The sequence below is a fragment of the Bos mutus genome, chromosome 23 (assembly GCF_027580195.1).
Source record: "Bos mutus isolate GX-2022 chromosome 23, NWIPB_WYAK_1.1, whole genome shotgun sequence".
In the NCBI taxonomy this organism is placed as follows: Eukaryota; Metazoa; Chordata; class Mammalia; order Artiodactyla; family Bovidae; genus Bos; species Bos mutus.
This window is the reverse complement of record NC_091639.1, coordinates 46,626,824-46,650,011: the sequence shown is the minus strand read 5'-3', so window position 1 is coordinate 46,650,011 and position 23,188 is coordinate 46,626,824. Positions and strand designations below refer to the sequence as shown.

Below are 23,188 nucleotides of genomic sequence, written 5' to 3'. Positions count from 1 at the left end.
CTGCTGACCTGTTTCTCATCCGTCTGATGGTCTTCCTCAGCTTTCAGGGAGATGGGTGAACTGGAATCAGAGTTAGAATTACTGCATGTAGAAGCAAAGGAATCTGGTGAGGAGTTATTCGCTGCTCTCCAGAGGGTGGATGTGGATGTGGACAGGGTTCCTCCACCCTTGAGCAGTGCCTCTGCCATACCGACCAGTTCTTCAAACTGAGTGACGGCCTGCGGTAACACTGAAATGGCAAGAACAGGTAGCACTTTACAGATGCTTGTCGTAACAGCATAGACACGTATTTTTTATTGTGTGTCTATGTATAGAAGTGTATAGAACAAACTGTTAACACTTGCTACATCTGGAAAATAAACATGGTAAGAACAGTGATTGGAACACATTTACTTTTTATTATTCAATAATTTAATAATTGCTGAATAATAGTAAATCAGTGTTAAATCATTTGGTTGTTGTATCCGAATATATATGCATTACTTTGTAACTAAAAAAATGTTTTTAGAAGTTGATTCTTTTTCTAATTGCTAATGGTATTACTTGAAGGTGCTTAATCTCTTGTTTGGAGACATTACTGATTGTATCACTTTCCATCAGGCCAGTTTAAGTGACAAGATTAAATAAATAGGTTGCTCACTAAATCTTCTATAATCTTAGTGTATGATTTGCCAGGGAGTCAAATGACATCAAATTATTAAAAATTTATGGCCACAATTCAAATCTATGTGTTCACAGATAACAGATGGATTTTGGTAGTCAGCTTGAATGTTCTTTGTTCCTTTTTTTAAATGGAAACTTACACATTCATAGGTTTCATGCCTCCATGTAAAATGGTCTTCTCTGTTGTTTTATCTAATTTGTTTCCTAAGGACAAATAACATTTTGTTGGAACTGGAAGACACTTTGAACCCTGTCTAATTCAACTCCTCACTCTGTGGTTGGGGGTAATGCCTGGTAGAGAGGCGAAAAGACTGGAAGTTTTTTGTACTTTTCTAAGCATATTATTGAGCTACATAATCTTTAGAATTATAGATGATTAAAGACCTGAACATCAGATATAGTGATGGTATGTCCAAATCAACACATTTAATACTATGTTAATAGAAAAATAATAGAAAAAAACCTGCTAAAGAAGAAAATCTTATTCTATATTTTTCAGTTAACATTTGCTAAGCACCTCTCATGTGATAGCCAGGTGCTCTGTCAGCAATTACTTATTGAGCACTTAATAATATCAGACATTTAGCTAGTTTTTACTCTGCGCCAGGCACTATTTTGGGAACTTCACTGATGTTTATTCATTTACTCCTCATTGCAATTCTCCAAGAAAGGTATTAATATAATATTATCACTACCCACAATTTATAGATGAGGACAATGAGGCAATGAGAGGTTAAATAACCCATCAGGGTCTACTCAGTGAAAAGAAGAGCCAACATTCAAATTAGGACTCTGCCCATCCCCTGCTGTAAACCACAATGTTACACCAACTCTCAACATTTGCTCACCACTCTGTTAGGCGCAAGGAATGAAACCGGGAGCAAAACTAGATGCGGTCCTAGCCTTTTGGAACTGGGACAGGTGGGGAGCACTCTTTACCTAACAGTGCTGTGTGTAAGCATTTGGCCTGCTCAGAAAGAAATCTGATTGCCAGCCCTAACCCCCACCCACCATCCCCCAGTTCCTGGGAAGTAATCTCTATACCCTTGAATTTCTTCAGCTATATCAGGAGTGTCACGGTGAGCCCCTCAGAACACATCTGATTTATGTTTATGCTAAGGAGTTTCTCAGGGTGGGGACAATCATACAGCCTAGTCTTAGGGCAGAAGCTGGCCATGGCCAGAAAGCCAGAAAGACCTAGAGCCTGAGTTCAACCCTGTGAGCAGTCAATCAATCTATTATGCTTACATAATGAACTTTCATTTAAAAACTTTGGATGCCCAAGCTCAGAGAGCTTCCTGGGTGGACAATCCTCTGTGTGTATTGTTGTAACGTGTCAAGACTAGGAGGTAATGGGTCCTGGGGACAGAAATTTTTCACTTGGAAACTGATCAGACTCTGCCCTATAGGTCTCTTCCAACTTTGGCTAGTTCTAATTTGTATTCTTTTCTTGTAATAAGTATAACCATGCGTATCACAGGTTTTGGTGAATTTAATGTCTTTATCAAATTACTGAGCCTGAGAGTGGTTTTTGAAAACCCCTAAATTTGCAGTTGGTATCAGGCGTCTTAGCAGACTTGGCCATCTAGAAGACAGTGCACTTAACTTTACGGTTTGGGTAACTCAAGGTGCATGCAAAGAAATGAAAAATTGCAGTTGTTAAGACCACTGAGGAGAGGCAAGCAGCCTCTCCTCTAAGGGAAGGGGCACAGAGGGCTTCTCTGGGGCAGTCAAGAGTTACCTGAGAGCTGCGGGCTGAGCAGGAATTAAATACCTGGAGGTCATCAGGAGCATAGGAAACACAAAAACACAAGGTCTGTATTTAAGGAACTGCAAGAAGACCAAAGCTAGACTGTAAGGAGAAAAAGGGAATTCCGCATAAAGTGGGTTTTAGAAAACAGTCACCGCTTTTTCTAATAATGAAAGCTGTACATGTTCATCAGAAGATATCCTTCTTGCCAATTCTATCTCTGTATCTTTATCGTACATTTTCTTTTGTATAATTAGGACTGTGCTACATCCAGAGCATTGTATCATGGTTCTTTTTTTTCAGTTAAGATCATACATCGAATATTTTACCTATTTTATTAAATCTTGGAAAATATGACCTTTTGAGGTGTAATTTGCTTAGCATCAAAGGTAAGATCTTATATGAAGTCTGAACAGGATATAAGTAGGTATAGAGGGATGAGTTTGACAAAAGGATAAACCCAATTAGCACACACCAATATGTTCATAGAATGTTTCCGTCTGCCCAGAAAGTTGCCTCATGTTCTTTCCAAATAAATTAATTCCTGGACTCACCTCAAAAGCAACGACTAATGTGACTTCTTTACCTGTTCTAGAATTCCATATAAATGGATAGAAGTGGTATATTTTCCTTGTTTTGGTCTGATTTTTGTTCTGCATAATGTTTTGAGATTGATTCCTGTTGTGTCAGTTATTCATTCTTTTTTTTTTAGGAGAATGAATATTATTTATTTTTTATTTAATTATACTTTATTTATTTATTGAAGTACAGTTGATTAATTTGAGAGTTCCTTGGACTGCAAGGAGATCAAGCCAGTCAATCTTAAAGTAAATCAACCCTGAATATTCAATGGAAGGACTGATGATGAAGCTGAAGCTCCAACACTTTGGCCACCTTATGTGAAGAGCCAACTCATTGGAAATGACCTTGATGCTGGGAAAGATTGAAGGCAAAAAGAGGAGAGGGCAACAGAGGATGAGATGGTCGGATAGCATCACCAACTAAACGGGCATGAATTTGAGCAAACTCCAGGAGACAGTGAAGGACAAGGAAGCCTGGCATGCTGCAGTCTATGGGGTCACAAAGAGTTGGACACGACTTAGTGACTGAGCACAATCAACAAATAGTTGATTTACTATGTTTTGGGTATATAGCAAAGTGGTTCAGATACACACACATACACACACACATTTATTCTTTTCCAATTAAACATACACTTTAAGGATTTCCTAATATTTCAAGGTATTGATTCCTATAATTTATTTAAATGCCCCTTTTTTTTTCTTTTTGGAATTTAAGTTGCTTCGATTTTTCTTGATTATAGACAACATTCTTATGAACCATTTACCAGAGACATCTATATATGTATCTCTGAGCATATCGATAACTACAAATTCCTGAAAGCATAACAATAGGCTCAGAGGTATGAATGTTTCTAAGACTCAGTCAATATTGTTGAATGGCTCTCCAGAATTTTCCAACTTACATGCCCACTAGTAAGGTATGAAGTCAACCAGTCACTGCACTATCAACAAGAGATGTTCATTATTAACAATGATCTTCACTATTTTGATAGCTAAAATTTTAGAACAGACTCACGGACATGGGGAGGGGGGAGGAGAGGGTGAGATGTATGGAAAGAGTCACATGGAAACATATATTACCATATGTAAAATAGAGAGCCAACGGGAATTTGCTGTATGGCTCAGAGAACTCAAACAGGGGCTCTGTATCAACCTAGAGGGGTGGGATGGAGAGGTAGATGGGAGGCAGCTTCAAAAGGGAGGGGATATATGTATACCTATGGCTGATTCGTGTTGAGGTTTGACAGAAAACAACAAAATTCTGTAAAGCAATTATCCTTCAATAAAAAAATTAATTAATTAAAAAATTTAGTACAACTTAAATTGCAATTATTTTATTATTGTGAAGTTAAATATTTATTGATTGATTATTTGAGCTTATCGTATGAGATAGCTATTAGGCCAAGGAATGTTAGTACTTTTTCTATTTTATAATATGCTAGACGGCATGGACGGAGGAGCCCGGTGGGCTGCAGTCTATGGGGTCGCTAGGAGTTAGACACGACTGAGCGACTTCACTTTCACTTTTCACTTTCATGCATTGGAGAAGGAAATGGCAACCCACTCCAGTATTCTTGCCTGGAGAATCCCAGGGACGGGGGAGCCTGGTGGGCTGCCGTCTATGGGGTCGCACAGAGTCGGACAAGACTGAGGCGACTTAGCAGCAGCAGCAGCAGACGGCTTTTGTAAAGTGCTTATAGGAGTGCCTACTACACTATAAGCACAATGTATTAGCTTTGCTTGTATTATTAATTTCTTTGTCTTAAGCACTTTAACCTTTAATTTGTCATCAATTACAATTATTTTTCTTAGAGTGTTTATTTTAATTTTAGTATGTTTTATAAGCAGACACATATTTTAAGTTTTTATTTCAGTTAAAAGTAGTAGTCTTTTCCCTAATATACTATTTATTTGTTTAGAAAGCCATTCATATTAAATATTCACTCACATATTTCATACAGTCTAAACATCTTTCCACAAGTAAGCTTTCTTTCTCCCTGTATACATATTTTTTCTAACCTTTAATGGAAATGTTTAAACACATATACACAAAATAGTAAACTCTCATGTATTCCAACTCATAGCCAATCTCATTACACCTGTACCTCCACCCACTTTCTCCTCACCTGCAAAATTCCTTCAAGCAAATCACAGCCATCATTTCATCTGTAAATATTTTCGTGTATATCACCGGTCAGAAATTAAAAAAATATATATATATAAATATATAAATACATAAAACCATAACACCATTGTTACAACCAGAAATACTTAGCAATAGTTTTTGAATACCATTAAAAAACTAGCAAATGTTCAGATTTCTCCTTGCTGCTGTCTTTGTTGTTTTCAGTTTGTTTGAATCAGAATCCAAATAAAGTCCACATATTACAATTTGCTGGGCTTCCAAAGTGGTGCAGAGGTAAAGAATCTGCCTGCCAATACAGGAGATGCAGGAGATGCAGGTTGGCTCTCTAGGTCAGAAAGATCCCCTGGAGCAGGAAATGGCAACCCACCCCAGTATGCTTGCCTGGAGAATTCCACAGGTAGAGGAGCCTGGAGGGCTACATTCCTTGGTGTCGCTCAGTTGGACAGAACTAAGCACACACACTAACACAATCCGTTGCTGTCTCTTACAAACTATGCTTTTCCTTTCCCTCTTCTAGTTTTTTCCTTGTGATTGATAGTTGTTTTTCGTTGTTGTTCAGTCGCTCAGTTGTGTCTGACTCTTTGCGACCGCATGGACTGCAGCACACCAGGCTGTTAGTTGAAGAAATTTGAGTCCTTCGGCCTGTAGGGTTTCCCACAGTCTGGATTTTGCTGATCGCACCCTTAAGAGAGTATTTCACATATTCTTTTGTTCCTTACTTGGTGTAAATTGGTAGTTAGATCTAAAGGCTTGGAAGTTAAAAACACTTCCAGAAGAGGGCACTGAATGCATAATAACCTTTTGTTGTAATATTAGCAGTCAATGGTTTTTCCAGTAGTCATGTATGGATGTGAGGGTTGGACTATGAAGAAGGCTGAGCGCCAAAGAATTGATGCTTTTGAACTTTGGTGTTGGAGAAGACTCTTGAGAGTCCCTTGGACTGCAAGGAGATCCAACCAGTCCATTCTGAAGGAGGTCAGTCCTGGGTGTTCTTTGGAAGGAATGTTGCTAAAGCTGAAACTCCAGTACTTTGGCCACCTTATGCGAAGAGTTGACTCATTGGAAAAGACTCTGATGCTGGGAGGGATTGGGGGCAGGAGGAGAAGGGGATGACAGAGGATGAGATGGCTGGATGGTATCACCGACTCAATGGACATGAGTTTGGGTGGACTCCGGGAGTTGGTGATGGACAGGGAGGCCTGGCGTGCTGCACATGGGGTCGCAAAGAGCCGGACACGACTGAGCGACTGAACTGAACTGAACTGAATGATCACTGCCTAGGTTCATTAAATCACAAGAGGTTATGAAATGGTGATATCCTAATTCTTTTCTTCTTCATTTAGCTAGAATTCTTCTACCAAGGGAAACTTTCTCTCATCAACTATTTGGTTACCCTGAGGTTAATTTCTATAATAATGGCAGGATAAACAATTGATTTTTCAGTCTGTATTTGCCAGTTTTCAAAACAATGAGTTGGTTCTTTCAGATGGTCATTAAGTGTTCTCTCTTTTGAATGAACTCATGCATGTGAACACACATGAAAACCAATTGCCACAGTCATTATTATTGATGCTCCAGTGATAATTTTTGGCCAGTAGGAACTTCTTCCAGTTGACATGCTCACATGGTCTTTGCTGACCTTCTTCTTTCCCAATAGGACAACATTTTCATCTGCATTTCCCTTCAATGCTCCTGACAAGGCTCATCTTGTCCATTTCCTGGGCAAGCTCTGGAATCAGCTGTTTCTCCAGGGAACCCCAGCTCCTTTTAGTGGGAAACAGTATTTCGAGACCATAACCCAGGTGCTGGAAGTGCTCTTTGCTATTGGTTTCTTGTTTCTAGGCCTCTTCAGTGAATATTATTAGAAAATATGCATTATTAATTTTCAAGAATAAAATTCATCTTGTGTTGAAACTCAAATTCAGAACATGAAGTTTTAACTTAAACTGTATAGTTATGTTTTTAGTATGCCATATGGTGTGAAACGAGAGCCTAACTTAAACCTGTCCCTCCCCCAACACTGGAATGTCAGTTTGCCCAGCATCCTCTGTTGAATAATTCATCCTTATCCTAAACGCTTGTAGGACTCACTACATAGTAAATTGCCAGGCTCACTATGAAATGAAAATGCAGGACTCCTTGTTCCAAGCTTCTTCAGAATTTGAATCTGGTGACAGCAACGCCTTTAACAAGCATGTGCGGCTTTCCTAGGAGCAGAGCCCTGTGTGGCTGTGCTGGTTGCCGTACAGCAAGAAGCAAACAGTCTATGCACGTGCCTTGCCAGCCTCTGCTCTGAATGCTTTGCGTGTCACCCAGGGCAGCGCTTTCATCATTTCCATTTATCTCACACTCAGCTACACAGCTAGTAGGTGGCAGAGCCAGGGTTTGAACCCAGGTGGTTTGATCTCTCTAAACCATGCCCGTGTGCCATAGTGGCTCCGGGACATTTCTTCTCTGTGTGGAAGGTATTATCTGGGAATGTGTGTTCTGTTCCATTGATCTGCTGCCTCTTGTCCTAGCAAGTTGCTTGGAATTATCAGAACCACATGGTTTCATGTTGACAGTATGCCCTCAGATTCTTTTTCAGAATATTCTTACTTGGTTTTGCCTATTAATTCTTTCACATTAACTTTAGAATAATTATTGTCAAATTATCCCAAAGATAAAAACCCCAAAGCAATTATTGACATTTTGACTGGGATTCCATTCAAACTAGGAGTTATTTTGGGATGAACTGGCATCTTCTCATCTATGAATTTGAGGTCTTTCTATTCAGCTTTGTGTATTTCTTTTTTTTCTGGCCACACTGAGTCTCTGTTGCTGCATGCGGGCTTCCTCTAGTCATGGAGAGTGGCAGCTACTCCCCAGTTGTGGTGTGTGGGCTTCTCTTGTTGCGGAGCGTAGGTTCTAGGCTGCAGGCACATTAACTGTGGTGCACCAGCCTTGTCCTGAGGTATGTGGGATCCTCCTAGTCCAGGGATCGAACCTGTGTCCACTGTATTAGCAGGAGGCTTCTTAATCACTGGGCCGTCAGGGAAGTCCAGACTTGTGTATTTCTCTGTTGAGGTTTTAATCTCCCATCATAGATCCTACACATTCTGTGCTCAGTTGCTCAGCTGTGTCTGACTCTTTGTGACCCTATGGACTGTAGCCCTCCAGGCTCCTCTGTCCATGGGATTTCCCAGGCGAGAATACTGGAGCAGGTTGCCATTTCCTCCTCCAGGGGATCTTCATCTTACCAACCCAGGGACTGAAACTGTGCCTCCTGTGTCTCCTGCATCTCCTGCATTGGCAGGCGGACTCTTTACCACTGAGCCACCTGGGAAGCCAACGCATTTCTTGTTAGGGTAACTAGTAGATATTTTATAGCTATTTGTAATTAATATGTGTAGATTCTTTTTATTTTTTTAGGGATATAACCAGCAATTTCTGATCTTTAAGAAAATTACTGATTTTTTAAAAAATGGTAGCTGTTAGATTTGGGGTACCTATAATGTACCAGGCATTTATTTTTTAAATACAATAAGGCTTATAATGAAAAATAGGAGTCCTCTGCCCTACTGCTACCACTCTGGATTACCTAGTGCTTTAGAGGGACAATTTCTAATTCATTTACCTGTTTCTATGGTCATTACCATTACAGTCTTTAATAACAATAATAAGCATAACCAACTGTTCTTTTATTTTTTTCAGATTCATACAATTGTTTACTGACTTTCGACTATGTCATCTCTCAGTTTCATATTTCTCTCAGTCATCTCTCTCCTGGAACCCCCTCCACCTCTCTGAACCAGCTGCGTCCGGCCCACTGTGGAGCCGTTCCCCTGGAGTGTCCCCTCACTATTAGTCTGGGGCTACTCTCTGTCCCTCTCCTGAACTGGACTACCATTTTCAGATTGACTTTCTAGGTTCACTCTCTCATTTAGAGGAACACACCCTCCCTTAATTTTTGAAAAAGGAAGCACAGGAAGAGCACTGAGCCATTGTAAGTGTGACAGTATCATTATTATGCCCTCACCCTTGGTTGATGGTTTCACTGGGTATAGAAGTCTAGGTTTAAATCATTTCTCCTCAGAATGTTAAAGGCATTGCTCAATTGCCTTGGAACTTCCAGGGTTGCTGGTGAAAAGTCCAACATCATCTGACCCCCACGTCTTAGCAGGTAACATGCCTGCTCCCTCTGAAAGCTTCTGGATCTTCCCTTCCTGGTGTTCTGAAATTTCACATTATTGTGCCTTAAATAAGCCTTTTTGCTTTTGGTAGCATCTTTTAGTCTAGAATTTTATGTCTTACAGTTCTAGAAGTTTACTGTATTTATTTTTAAGATAATTTCTCCCTCTTCTCTCTCCTCTCTATCAGGACCTCTTTTCTTTGGATGTTTGACCTCCTGAACTCATTCTCTGTTTTTCCTAATCTCTTTTATTTCCCTTTTCTTAGTCTCCTTCTTGCGACAGCTACAAGACTTTCTTAACTTTCACTTCCAGACATTTTATTGATGTCTTTGACTGTTCCTTCCTTAAACCACCCTGTTTCATGGAGCCTCCCTCTGCTCCCTGCATTTTCTCTGTTTCCTGTGACCTTACTTTCCCCTTTGTTTCGGTCTCTGCATTACATGTTAGATGAGTTCCTCCATGATCACACCCCTTCCCTCAACTGTGCCCAGTGTCCCTGAGTTCACGGCTTTGGATCAACCTCTCCTAAGAGAACACACCCGTCCTTGGCTGTGGGAAGGGTGGAAGTTGCCGGCTGCACAGAAAAAATGTGAGACTTTGGGTCCTAAAGGGTTTTGATGAAGTTTTTCAATGACTCCTCCAGTTTTCGCACTATCAGGACTAACATAATCCTTTTCTCAAGTACAATTCTAAGCCTTCTGTAGTTCTGGGCTGGGATGTGGCTTGTTTCCTTTGAATTCCTCTTCCCCAGTCCTGTGCCCGTACCTCCCCCACTCCATCACAGACACTGAGCTTTCAGATTTCTCCAGATGGAGTCAGTTACCATTCATCCATCTGCTCTTAGCTTCTCAAATTTTATCGGCATCTTTTATCTGCTGTGGTCTCCTTTTGAGTTTTCTTGGTCCTTGTGGTTTTATGCATTTTAAGTTTCTTTTTCATAGGATTTCAAGAAAAGAGGGAGATTCACACATTTAACTTAAGCTTTGTTAAAAATCAGAAATGAAGACCAGCCTTGAAAATTCCCCAAGCAGACAGAACCATTTAATCACACAAACAAGGCTTAATTTAGCTTGTTTTGCAAGACTTAACTTGTCCTGGGCCATTTCTTGTTTTCATCTCTGAAAAATCATAAACAAAACTTGAACTGCTTCCCAAAGTTGATATGAGGCAACCACTGACCCAATTCCCTGCTATTTAAAAAAATTCTAATATTATAACCAATATTATAAAGAAGTGTAAACACTCACTGCGTTCTAACTATATGAGCTGCTTTATAAAAATATACCCCTGAGCCTCATTCCATATTCTGATTTGAGTGCTCCTGATTTCCAAACTGTCTTTTTGATGTGAGCACAATAAACTTTTAATGATTACTACTTCAGTGATTCATTGGTTTTACTTTGCCTATGTCTGAAACTTTGACAGCTTTCTACTGTACTTAAATGAGCCTCGGCAAAACTTAATTGAGTTTTCCTTCTTTACTGAAATCTCTTTAGTTAATAGAGTTGAGTTTTCAGCTGAGGCTTTATTTTTCCTGGGTATATATTCACCCTTTACATGTAACAATTTAATAGCATTCTGTACAGAAGAGATATCGCTTCTCCCCTTCTCTATCTTACTGTGCTGGTTAGCTGTGGTCCACAGGATCTGCTTCAAATGTTTAACATGTGCACACAGAGCACACACACATCTGCTGTTCTGAACGTCTACAACGTCATATATGCTCTGCCATATTTCTTAGTTAATAGGCTTTATAGACAGAAAAACTGATTCTTAGTTCAAAGAAGAATACTGCTGAGCAAAAGATGACTAACCACTGTGCACTCTTCTCTCAGATCCCTTTCTTACTTGGATTATACATGAAATTTCAACTTTTTGATATTGTCCTAGTTCCCAACTATAGATTCACAAGAAGACCTACTATGACCCACATTATTCTAAAACACACACGCTCTCTCTCAAATCCCCATCCTCCTTGACCACCTATTTTTTCCCATAGCTTTTTCCACTTGCTAACATATTATGTAATTTATTTAATCACTATTTTTCATGATCTTGATTGCTTGCCTCACTGGAATGTGAGTTTCACGAGAGCAGGGATCTTTTGCTATTTTGTTCACTGGGTTTTCCTAGGTACTTGCAGCAGTGCCTGATATACAGAGGACTTTATAAATATTGGTTGAACGAAGAAATGCATGCATGAATACTGCAGTGGCAGTTGGCAGTTCCTGACTCTTCCTGTTGCCTGAAGTCCAGCCAATAGCCAACTTTACTTTGGTTTCCAGGAGTACATTCCAGTGTGTGCACATGTGGGGGGCAGACAATATTAAATATGGAATAGAGGATATACAGTTGTAAATACCAAAGAGGAAGCAAAGCAAGGGAGGGGGATAAAAAACGTTGTGAGGGAAGAGAGGCTGATAGTTTAAATGGAGAGAGTCAGTCAGGGCAAAAATGAATTTAGAGTGAAGTCTTGAAGTATGTGGGGGGGCAAACCACATGGATATCTAGGGGAGGAACATCCCAGGCCAAGGAGAAAGTTGGTACAGAGACCCTGAAGTCAGATCACCTCTGATGTATTCAGAGGGAAAACAAGCGGTCCAGGATGGGTTGAATCACGAAGAAGGATGGGGAGAGAGTAGAAAACAAGGCCAGAAAGGGAGGTGGCGGGGAGGTGCCTGGATCATGTAAGGACTCTAGATCATAAAACTGACCTTGGTTCTTCCCCCTGTGAGGTGGACGTGCACCAAAGAGTTTTCAGAGAACGGCATGAGCTGGCCTACAAGGAGCCAGGTTGCAACTGCTGCATATTGAGAGGGGACTGCACAGGAGCATGAGCAAAAGCGCAAGACCAGGGAGAAAGCCCCCATGATAGCCGGGGTGAGGGATGCTGGTGATCTGGACTAGTCTAAACCAGAGATATTTTGAAGGGGAAGTTAGCAGGATTTGCCAAGAGACTGAGTGTAGGATGTAAAAGAACTACAAGACAGCATCGTGATTTTTGACTTGAGAAACTTTAACTATGCAGTTAGCATTAACGAAGACAAGGAAGAAGGAAATACAGGAGCAGGTGGAGGGGAAGGCTGGGCACATGGATGGGACAGGCTGACTTGGGATACCTGCTGGTCATGTAAATACAGTCAGACAGTGAGTCGGGAGCTAAAGGGAGAAGTCCAGGCCAGAGGTACGTCTGAGAATCACTGTTACTGTTGAATTTAACCCCATAGAATTGGACATGAGCCCCTGTGGAATGCACGCAGACAGAAAAGAAAGGCGTCCAAGGGCTGAGCCTGGGCATCATTAGATATTTGGAGGGTAAAATGATGAAATGAGGCAGACACACGACCGGGGTGGAAAGCTCAGCAGCACCTGAGGACACAGGTGTCCTTGAAGCCAAGGGAGGAGAGGTAGCCAAGGTGTCAAAAGTAGCAGGCACTTAATGGGACCCTTCAGAAAGGACCTTTGGGGTTAGCAATATGGAATATTGTGGGCTGAACTGTGTACCCACCAAAAAGAGATGCTGAAGTCCAACCTCCAAAATCTCAGAGTGTGACCTTATTTGGAAATAGGGTCTTACAGATGTAATCAAGTTAAAATGAGGTAGGCCTTAATCCAAAATGACTGACATCCTTATGAAAAGGAAAACTGCAAAAACCTCACCAGGAAAAACAATCAGTTATAAAAATGCAACATTTAAGATGTAAAAAATAAAGAGAGAATAGCTTGTTGGTGGAATAAATATCTTATTTCCATTCACATGTCCCTGTTTCTACTTAAAACTAAGAAGTCTTCAACTTAACCAATAATGGTAGGAAGGCATCTGAGCCACCACTGTGTCGACCTAGCTCACGACATTGTTCTGTCTCCTGCCATTTCTGCAAGATCGTCTTCTTTATTTCCACGGCCACAGCCCTGCGCGAGGCTGCCATCCTGCTAGTATGAGGACTGGAACACCTTTCAGAGTGGTTCTTCCCCACTTTCCTTTCTGTGCTCCTTGTACTCATTCTATACACAGCAGCCAGAGGGATGTATTTTCAAAATACACTATGCATTTACCGTTTTATGTTGGAAAGAATGCTTTCCAACACAGAATATAATTCAGCTGTAAAAATAGGGCATGACGCTGAACTACAAATGGAAACCATAATTTAAAAAATAAACACTTAAACATAATATATTAATAGGTTCTTCCAAAAGGCATTATACCAGGGGAGTTTTCATTTTCTTGGGCCTATCTTTCTCCTTTGTAAGTCTTCAATGGAATGTGATTATTTTCCACTCCTCCCAACTCTAAATCTAAAATTTAATATATGGAATGTTTAATTCCAGTGATTCTATAAGGGATCACCACAGGCCCCATTTTCTAGTGCTTCGTTAGCAGAGGGGAATGAGATAAGTACATCGTGAACACATTGATGTATCTCTTGTCTAACTGGTCTTTTCTGTCTAAGCCTATATTAAATGCTCAGTAAATATTTGTTGGACATTATTAAATGAATACAACATCTGGTATTTTGTAGGAATAATCTAAAATTTTCTAAGCAATAAACTGAGGATTTGATAGAGTGTATCCATGTTAAATTGTGTAATCATAGATTTTCTTAACATGTAGTTTTTAATTTTTTCTCTAAGGCACTGACTTTTTCATTCTTGACAACTGATTTAAATACTTTTCACTCATCACGTATTTTTCTTTTTATCTAAAAATGTCAATTTTCTCTAGGTTTACCTTGCAGCATGACCAAAGACTGTCGAAGGCGGCTGTTTTCTTTCCGGATGTTTGTTAGTTTTTGTTTCAGGCTTTTTATTTTTGTGCACAATTCCTCCTTTGACAGTTCTGCTAGAGGCTCTTCATCCTCACTGGAGCTTTCACCAGGCAGAAAGGCATTTCCCGAATATGGGTCTCTCTAAAATACAAGGCAGGCACAACAAAAGCATCAAGGCAGCTTTGTGGTTTCTCCTGTGTTCTGGATGCTGCTGGGACTTAATCAGACCTACAGGCTCCTGCTCTCCCAGGAGGGGGCTGGGTCCTTGCGAGTGATCTAGCCTCAGCTTGGTCCTCCACCATCCAGGGGAGCTCAGAGTAAGGGAGGACATCAAAGCTTCATGCACACATCTTTTTCAAAACAGTCATCAGGATTCTGACTTTCAGCTTAACGTCAGTGAAAAACACAAAGTTGAAAAATAGTATAACAGAGCAGAAACAACCAGAGTGCTACTCAGATCTTTATAACTCATCCACGTCCTCCATTTTTCTCCCATTGCCTCATCCTCAGCTTCTCTGTTGAGACTAAGCCATGAGGCCAATTTGGGGGTTTATTCCACCAGAGAAAGGGGAGAGATTTACCCAGAACAAAGCACTAATGTTTACCTTTTAGTTTAAAAGATATTTTTTGAGGCCAGCAGGACAACAGTCTGAAATGTGTACACTTGAGCTGTAAAACCTAGGCTGTGTAGAGAAAGAAAAATTTTCTCAAATTATAAAGCTTATCTTTATATTTATATAAATCTAAATCTGGGAAATTACAACACAGAATAGAATTTATAAAGATCCAACCCTAGAAGCCTGGAGTATGATGTTTATAAAAATAAACTTCAAAGGAGAAGAGATAAAGGCACATGTACATCTGAAACTAACACAACATTGTAGACCAGCTTTACTACAACAATTTTTTTATATATAGAGAGATAAAGGCATGGCATCAAGAAAGTTCCTGCTGAATAGGAAGGGAAGAGACTTCCTGGGGCCGGGTTGAGGAGCAAGAGGGATTAGGGACAAGAAAGACAGAAAGATTCGTGTCTGCTCTTCCTGCCCTGACCTTTGTGGGGAATGGAGGCGGATCACGGGGTCAGGGTAGATGACAGAAACATCCAGATGAATGAAGGCAGTCTAGGCAGTAGGGTTGGCTCCGGGCTTCTCAGTGCATCATAAATGCCTTAAATGGGCTCCCTGTCTAGCAACATCAGGGCAACACGGTGCCTTTCTGAGCCCCAGATCAGAAATGGCCAAAAGGGGCGTGTGGTCAAATGAACCAGAGACAGTGTCCAGACCCCTCGGAGGTCAGGCAAAGCAGCTGGAGAATCCGAATGGTCCCTGTGTCCCAGTCAGGAACTGGGTAAGTGCTGGGGGACCAGGGGAACAGAGAGGCTACAGAGCGACAGAACCTTACAGAAGATGGCAGCGGGTTCCAGCACGGCAAACATCAGTAGACGGTGCCAACAGGACCCCCGGGGGGCTGGAGGGACCCCTGTGCCTCAGCAGTCGCAGTACGGGACACCCAGGAACCACAAAGAAGACTCGAGCCCAGGCGCAAGAGCAGCCACCCCTCCGCAGAAACGCTGGATGATGTAGAAGACTCCTCAAAACTTGAACCATTTCTTAGAAAAAAACAGGAAGCGGAGGAGGGTGAGAGTCTAGTCTCACTGAGACTTAAATCATACCAATATCTCAAAGGGACTTTTAAACCCCGGAACACTCTAACTGTAATTCACTGTCAATGGACAAGTTCAAATTCCCCATCCCCCACTTCCTTGTCAAGCAGGGAAGGAGATTTGAAAGCCAGGTAGGATCAGTTATAGGAAATACAATTTCATTTTTGTATGTTTGGTAATGTGTACATTCAACCTCACTCCTTATTTTACAAATATACAAATCTATGTATGTGTATATATTTCATTATTCCATATACATATGTGACATATATAATATATATACTGGTAATGAAAATGACTACTGTCCTATGTGGGCAAGTAGCTAATGTATTTACAGTAGATATATAAATTTTAAATTAAAAGATGATAGATTTGGTTAAATAGAAGTGAAATATTTTCGAAAAAAAAACTGAAGGATGCCTATTGAGATCATAATTCTATGCAGAGCAATTGGAAAAAAGTAACTGGAAAAAAAGCAGAATACATGATCTAGTTCTTACAGCAAGTTCATACAAGAGAGAAATAAAATCAAGCTAAAGCGAATCCATTTGTAAACATCATTGGAAGACAAAGTTAATAGACAATAGATCTAGCTACTGCTGCTGCTAAGCTGCTTCAGTCATGTCCGACTCTGTGCGACCCATAGAGGGCAGCCCACCAGGCTCCTCTGTCCCTGGGATTCTCCAGGCAAGAACACTGGAGTGGGTTGCCATTTCCTCTCCAATGCATGAATTACATTTTCCAGACTCCTGGGCATCTCAGTGTGGCTATGTGACTAAGCTTCCACCAATCAACAGGAGTAGAAACCATGTGTACCACCACTGGGTCATGGCCCTAGAAGGAACAGGCATGTTTTATCCTGCCTCAATTCTCCTTTTTCTACTGGCAAAGAGAGAGACGTGACGGTAGGTGCTGAAGCAGCCACCTTGACCCAGATGCCAAGGCTATGTGTTCAGGAAGGTAGATACAGAAGATAAGAGGGATCCTCAACATTGTGGAGCTGCCATAGCAACCAGGACTCTGCTTCCTGTTATATGAAAGGGAAATAAACCATCTTTATACACCACTGTGATGTTTGGGTCTTTGTTACAGCTTTTGCAACATGCATCCTAATGTAGATTCTATAAACTAGAAGCCAGATACCCAAAAAGTGACATATGTTTCAATTAGAGGTCAGGCTGTGAGCAAAAAGAGCACAGGTATACCATGTTGGAAGGTCATTGACTCTTGTTAGGCCTCAGTGATGACACAGTTGATCCACGGTCACCTGCAATGCCTTGGGAGGCAGACCATGTGCTTATTGGGCCTGGAAAGAGAATGTCTGTGTGCATCAGTGACTTCCTGTCAGTGCTAGCTGGTTTGCAGAAACGGAAGACTTTCTTCATCCATTGACACTGAGAATGCAGCAAGCGATCTAAACTGAGTCCAATAATGTTAAATCTTCAAGGCTTGAAAAAAAAAATGATGTCTATATCTAAATTGCAGGAGGTAAGCCTGTGACCTAAGGCTTTCTCAAGAGCTTCTCTTTAAGTGCTCTCTGCCAGACACTGAAATCCATCCCGGAAGTAAACCTCGGCTTCAGAGCGTTACCTTCAAGGCTTTTGTTTCACACGAGAATTAACTCACTGCCAAAAGTTGGAGAGAAAAGAGGCTGGGCAGCCGTAATAAAAGAGGAGAGTTTTCAGGCTTATTTAGTACCAAATAAGATGTGTGGCAGTAGTTATTTGCAAGGGAACCAAATAGAAAGAGTTTGATCAGCTGTTAAAGTTTTTGAGAGACACAAATTGCAAAAGAAACCATAACACTGGCCTGCTAGAGCAGGTGAACTGTTTTATCCTCGAGGAACCTCTGGACCCCCATACCTGCACTAGCAAATCGAAACATTTTCTCCCCTCAGTTACCAAATATATGCAATAAGGACATAAATGCTGTGTGTTGGCAGAGAAGCACAAACACGGAACCCCTGAGACGCTGCTGCTGGGCATGTGCACCAACGCACACCTTCTGGAAAGTAATTTCATTGTCATACGAAAGCAATTACTCACACTCCCGAGTGTTTATCACAGAGACATTCTCACGCTGTTTCTTAAAAGGACGTGTATATGGACATTTACTTTGTCATTGTTTGTAGTACTAAGATGCTGGAGGAAATCTAAGTCTTCATCATTGGAGGAAAGCACATGTGAAATAATGAATGCTGTTCTTTGTTAGACACAATGAATCATGTATAATAGCAGTATAGACAGAAGTTAAAAGCAGCACTGATTGAAAAATTAGAAACAGATTGAGGTGTATATTATGATACCAGCATAATACTAAGTGATGTGCAAGATGATGGAGCCATAATGTTGTACGGTACAGCGTGATTTGTAGAAAGAAGACTGGAAACAAGCCATATCCATGCTAGGTGCCTGGATAAGTAAAAAAAGGATACATACGCCCAGGGGGTGCTGATGTACAGAAGAGAAAGTTCTTTATGCACTAATAGAAAGATCTGCAAAATACGCTAAATTAAAAAAGCAAAGTACAAAGCAGCCTATTTGTAAGTTACTCTTTGTGCTGAAGAGGGGATAAGAATATCTACATTCAATTTGCTTTATTTTACTGGGATGATAAACAAGAAAGCCAAACATGGGGTTCCCTATAATGGGGCTGGGGGTGGGGAACAGGATGGGTGGGAGATGTTTTATAGGCACACACACACACACATATAATATGATATATATATATACAATGATCATACTATATATTATATATATACTATATACTATATATACACTATATAATTTTTAGCCTTTTGATTTTTTAATTACCCAAAAGTGCTTCATTTTTTTTTTTATTTTAAAAATCTAAAATTTTATATTGGCGTATAGTTGATTAACAGTATTTCATTAACTTCAGGTGAAAAAGGCTTCATTTTAAATTTCGGTTCGTGACTCTGTGCTTGTGCCTCCAACACTTTTACAAGGATTTTCTGTCCCTCTATAAGGAAAGACTGTGTAATCCAGTCGCGGAGACACTTAGCAGACACGGACCCACCATATGCCCAGCTGAGATGTTTCATTTCAGGAAACCTCGTAAGATCTTTTGGTCTCACAGAGCCAACTTCTCAAAGTCAGCCTGGGCACATTCCACACGTGGATTTTGGTACTTCCCCAAACTTCTGCGTTTAAAGGTAAAAAATTCTATTGCCAGGGGTTCAAGTCAGTCTAGCTTTATTAGAGGCTGTGCTGTAGGGCAGCCTAGGATGGACATGTGCCACATGCTGGACCATTCTCGATGCCTCTAGACACCATTCCCAGGGGCTAAAATATATTCTAAACCTTAAGAAAAATTAAAAATGTATGCACACAAACACTTCATGCATTACAAAGACACACAAAAAGGCACAGAATACACACATGGATGGTTTGTCGAAAGTGTAGGAGGAGAATATGAGTAGGGAATTCAGATCAGAAAGGAATAAATGAATGAATACAAACAAGAAAGGGGCCCCGACTACAAACAGCAGTCAAAAAAGAAAAGCAGCCGGTAAATTTTAGAAGAGGTGTTCCAATGTCTCCAGTGGTTTGGGGAAGAAAAAAACATTTTTGATAGTTTGCTGATCTTTAATATACCAGGATATCAAGGAAAGTTTGAACAATGCATAATTGGCCACACTTCAATAGAAGTATGTAAGATGTCTTTTGAGTATGTTTCTAATTCAACTTGTTCAATAATAAAAAGATAACATGAAATTTTATTCCTTCAGTTGAATAAAGAATTAAAGGGAAGAATAAATTGAGACAAGAGGGGGAAATGCACCAGTAAATTGAGAAAGGAATTGTGGAGTCGCGGTGGACCCCCAGCAGCAGCACACCCACCTGGGCTTTGTCTGGGTCACTGTTCACGTTCTCTGAGTCCATCGGCTCCGTCCTTTTCCTCTTTCCTTTTCTGAGAGCTTGGGAATCAGTGGTTTCCTCTGTTTGAAAGATCTTCTGCATTTTCTTAGTTAGTTACCAAAGGTTTTGTGAAATTGTGGGAGGAGGGAAAGCCCATGAGATGGGGATACGCTGTTAATATTTTGCCCTAAAATGAAAAACGAGAGAAAAACATGGTTTGAAAAGATCCATGCACCCCTGTGTTTATTGCAGCACTGTTTACAGTAGCCAAGACATGGAAGCAACCTAAATGTCATCAACAAAGGAATGGATAAAGGAGATATGGTACATATATACAACAGACTACTGCTGCTGCTGCTGCTAAGTCGCTTCAGTCGTGTCTGACTCTGTGCGACCCCATAGACGGCAGCCCACCAGGCTCCCCCGTCCCTGGGATCTCCAGGCAAGAACACTGGAGTGGGTTGCCATTTCCTTTTCGAATGCATCAAAGTGAAAAAATAAAGTGAAGTTGCTCAGTCGTGTCCGACTCCTAGTGACCCCATGGACTACAGCCCAGCAGGCCCCTCTGTCCATGGGATTTTCCAGGCAAGAGTACTGGAGTGGGGTGCCATTGCCTTCTTCACAATGGACTACTAGTCAGCCATAAAAAAGAACAAAATAATGCCATTTGCACCAACATGGATGGACCTGGAGATTATCACACTAAGTGAAGTAACATAGAGCAACACAAATATATGATATCAATTATATGCAGAATTGAAAAAGAAAATATACAGATGAACTTATTAAAAACCAGAAACAGACTCACAAACTTAGAGAATGAACTTGTGGTTACCAGGGAGGAAGTGAGAGAGGGTAGGTTGGGAGTTTGAGATTGACACTGCTTGAGTTTGAGATTGAGTACACACTGCTTGCTATGTTTAAAATAAAATACCTTTCCATAAAAAACAAACAGAAAAAATGAAAGCATATGTAGGTATGTATAAAATTGTAACATTTTTCTATCTTTACTAGACTGTTGAATAAAGTTAATACAATCTAAAAAAGTAGGGATATTTTGAGATGTTTGGTCATATATGAAATAAAAAAGAAAAAGCAAACGGATACATAATATGTTTGTAACTGTATGTTTCGTAAAGGCACTAGCCACTCAAGTGAACTAGTTTACTCAATACTTCCTGTCATTCTTCTCCCACGAGCCTATTTAGGACACACTTCCACTCAATTCAAAATCACGAGGATGTCATGTTTCCAATATGTGGGATGCAGGAAGTTGTCACTTATAAAATTAAATAGTATAATTTTTCCCCATCTTTACAAGTTTTTTCTTGTCAGTTATGAGGAGTCTAAGTAGAAAGATTACAAAATGATGCAAATGAGGACGGAAGTTATATACCTTTAGGAAAAAGACATTAAAGATAGCAGATCTCATCAGGACCAAAATATTCCAAGGGAGATCAATAATGGCCTAGAAATTGGTCCTTTTTTTTTTTTCTGAAACCTCTAAAGTTTGGAGATGGAATATCTTCTTTGGTATAAACTTAAGAATAGTACTATAAAGAATGAGGGCAAATTTCAAAGGTAATAGACCTCATAAAAATTTTAAGGGAGAATCATTTTTTCAAAACGTGATAAAGCAGACGATAGTGTTTAAGTTGAATAGAGTGAAAATGATCAAATCTATCTTTTACTGTCTGTGGATGATTCAGCACATTTGATCTGAGCATCCTTTTTACTTGCAAATGTTGGTTTGTTTTCATGAAAAGATATATAATTTATATAGTTGATGGCTCAGCAGGTCAAGAATCTGTCTGCAATGCAAGAGACATAGGAGACACGAGTTTGGGTCAGGAAGATCCTGGAGAAGGAAATGGCAACCCCCTCCAGTATTCTTGCCTGAAAATCCCATGGACAGAGGAGCCTGATGAGCTACAGTCCATGGGGTTGCAAAGAGTCATACATGACTGAGGGACTAAGTACGCTTGCGATAAAACTTTACAGAAGAGACTGATCTCAAAGGGACTGTTAAACAGAAGGTAACTATGCTGCTGCTACTGCTAAGTCACTTCAGTTGTGTCCGACTCTGTGTGATCCCACAGACGGCAGACACCAGGCTCCCCTGTCCCTGGGATTCTCCAGGCAAGAATACTGGAGTGGGTTGCCATTTCCTTCTCCAATACATGAAAGTGAAAAGTGAAAGGGAAGTCGCTCAGTCATGTCCGACTCTTAGCGACCCCATGGACTGCAGCCTACCAGGCTCCTCCATCCATGGGATTTTCCAGGCAAAGTACTGGAGTGGGGTGCCATTGCCTTCTCCGAAAGGTAACTATGCTCCTTACCAAATTACACCAAGTACTCCTTTGAGAAAATATGGATCTTTTACCTATTTTCAGAGAAATTAATTATTCTCTACTCCAAGCATAAAATTATATTCGGGATGGTCTTTCCAAGACTGCTTGGTTTGACTCTTTGAAAACTTACTTTAAGGTTTTAAATGCATGAATAGTGTTTCAACTAACACATGGGACTAGACTATCACACCTCACTCACAACCATCAGAGACCTTACCTAGTATCAAGTTTTGTTAATAATTTCAAAGACACAAACAATCAAAAGGCACGGGCAAGAAACTAACACAACATTGTAAAGCAATTATACTCCAATTAAAAAAAAAGGCACAGGCAGAATGGGGAGAAATTTAGGACTTCCTGCTGGTTTTGTAGGTCCTTCCTTCTAGAATAACAGGTGAGACCACTGAGAGTTGGGGATCACCTCACACAGGGGGTGTGTTTGGGTTGTGACACATCTCCACTTTATACCTCAGAGCTGTGTAGCTCGCATGATCTTCTCTGCTGCTGCTGCTAAGTGGCTTCAGTCGTGTCCAACCCTGTGTGACTCCATAGACGGCAGCCCACCAGGCTCCCCCGTCCCTGGGATTCTCCAGGCAAGAACACTGGAGTGGGTTGCCATTTCCTTCTCCAATGCATGAAAGTGAAAAGTGAAAGTGAAGTCGCTCAGTCATGTCCAACTTTTAGCGACCCCATGGACTGCAGCCTACCAGGCTTCTCTGTCCGTGGATTTTCCAGGCAAGAGTACTGGAGTGGGGTGCCATTGCCTTCTCTGATGACCTTCTCTAGGGAGTTGTAAATCCACAGATCCTAAGTGTGTTTGCCATAAGCAATCTTAAATTGGTGATACATAATTATTTAGAGAGCATTCTGTCAACAAAGTCTCCACTTACAGTAAATCTCATTCATCTGGTTACTCAGAGCAAGGTCAACACACATTTTCTGTGAAGGGTCAGATAGTATATGTTTTAGGCTTTGCAGGCCAAGAGGCAAAATCAAGGATATTATGTGGGTACTTGTAAGTAAGAAAGAACATAAATCTTCAAAACTTTTCATTCATGAATTTGAAATGTTGTTGTTATTCATTCTAAGTTGTATTTGACTCTTTGCAACTCCAGCTAAGGAAGAAGGTAGCACACCAGATTCCTCTATAGTCCATTATCTCCCAGAATGTGCTCAAATGTATGTCCACTGAGGCGATGCTGTCTAACC

The 23,188-nt window shown here is 40.6% G+C and overlaps 1 protein-coding gene and 1 pseudogene across 1 annotated transcript in view; both read right to left on the bottom strand.

Annotated features, from left to right (window-relative positions):
• BEND6 (BEN domain containing 6) overlaps positions 1-23,188 on the bottom strand; it is a 63,573-nt gene that overhangs the window by 23,425 nt on the left and 16,960 nt on the right. The window contains exons 2-4 of the mRNA XM_005899719.2: positions 19,611-19,815; positions 14,045-14,222; positions 9-229 (exon numbers count right to left, since the gene is read on the bottom strand). Of these exons, the coding sequence (XP_005899781.1) occupies positions 9-229; positions 14,045-14,222; positions 19,611-19,730 (519 nt within the window). The 5' untranslated portion in view covers positions 19,731-19,815. The remainder of the gene's footprint in view (positions 1-8; positions 230-14,044; positions 14,223-19,610; positions 19,816-23,188) is intronic.
• LOC102281550 (large ribosomal subunit protein eL34 pseudogene) lies at positions 18,605-19,021 on the bottom strand (annotated as a pseudogene).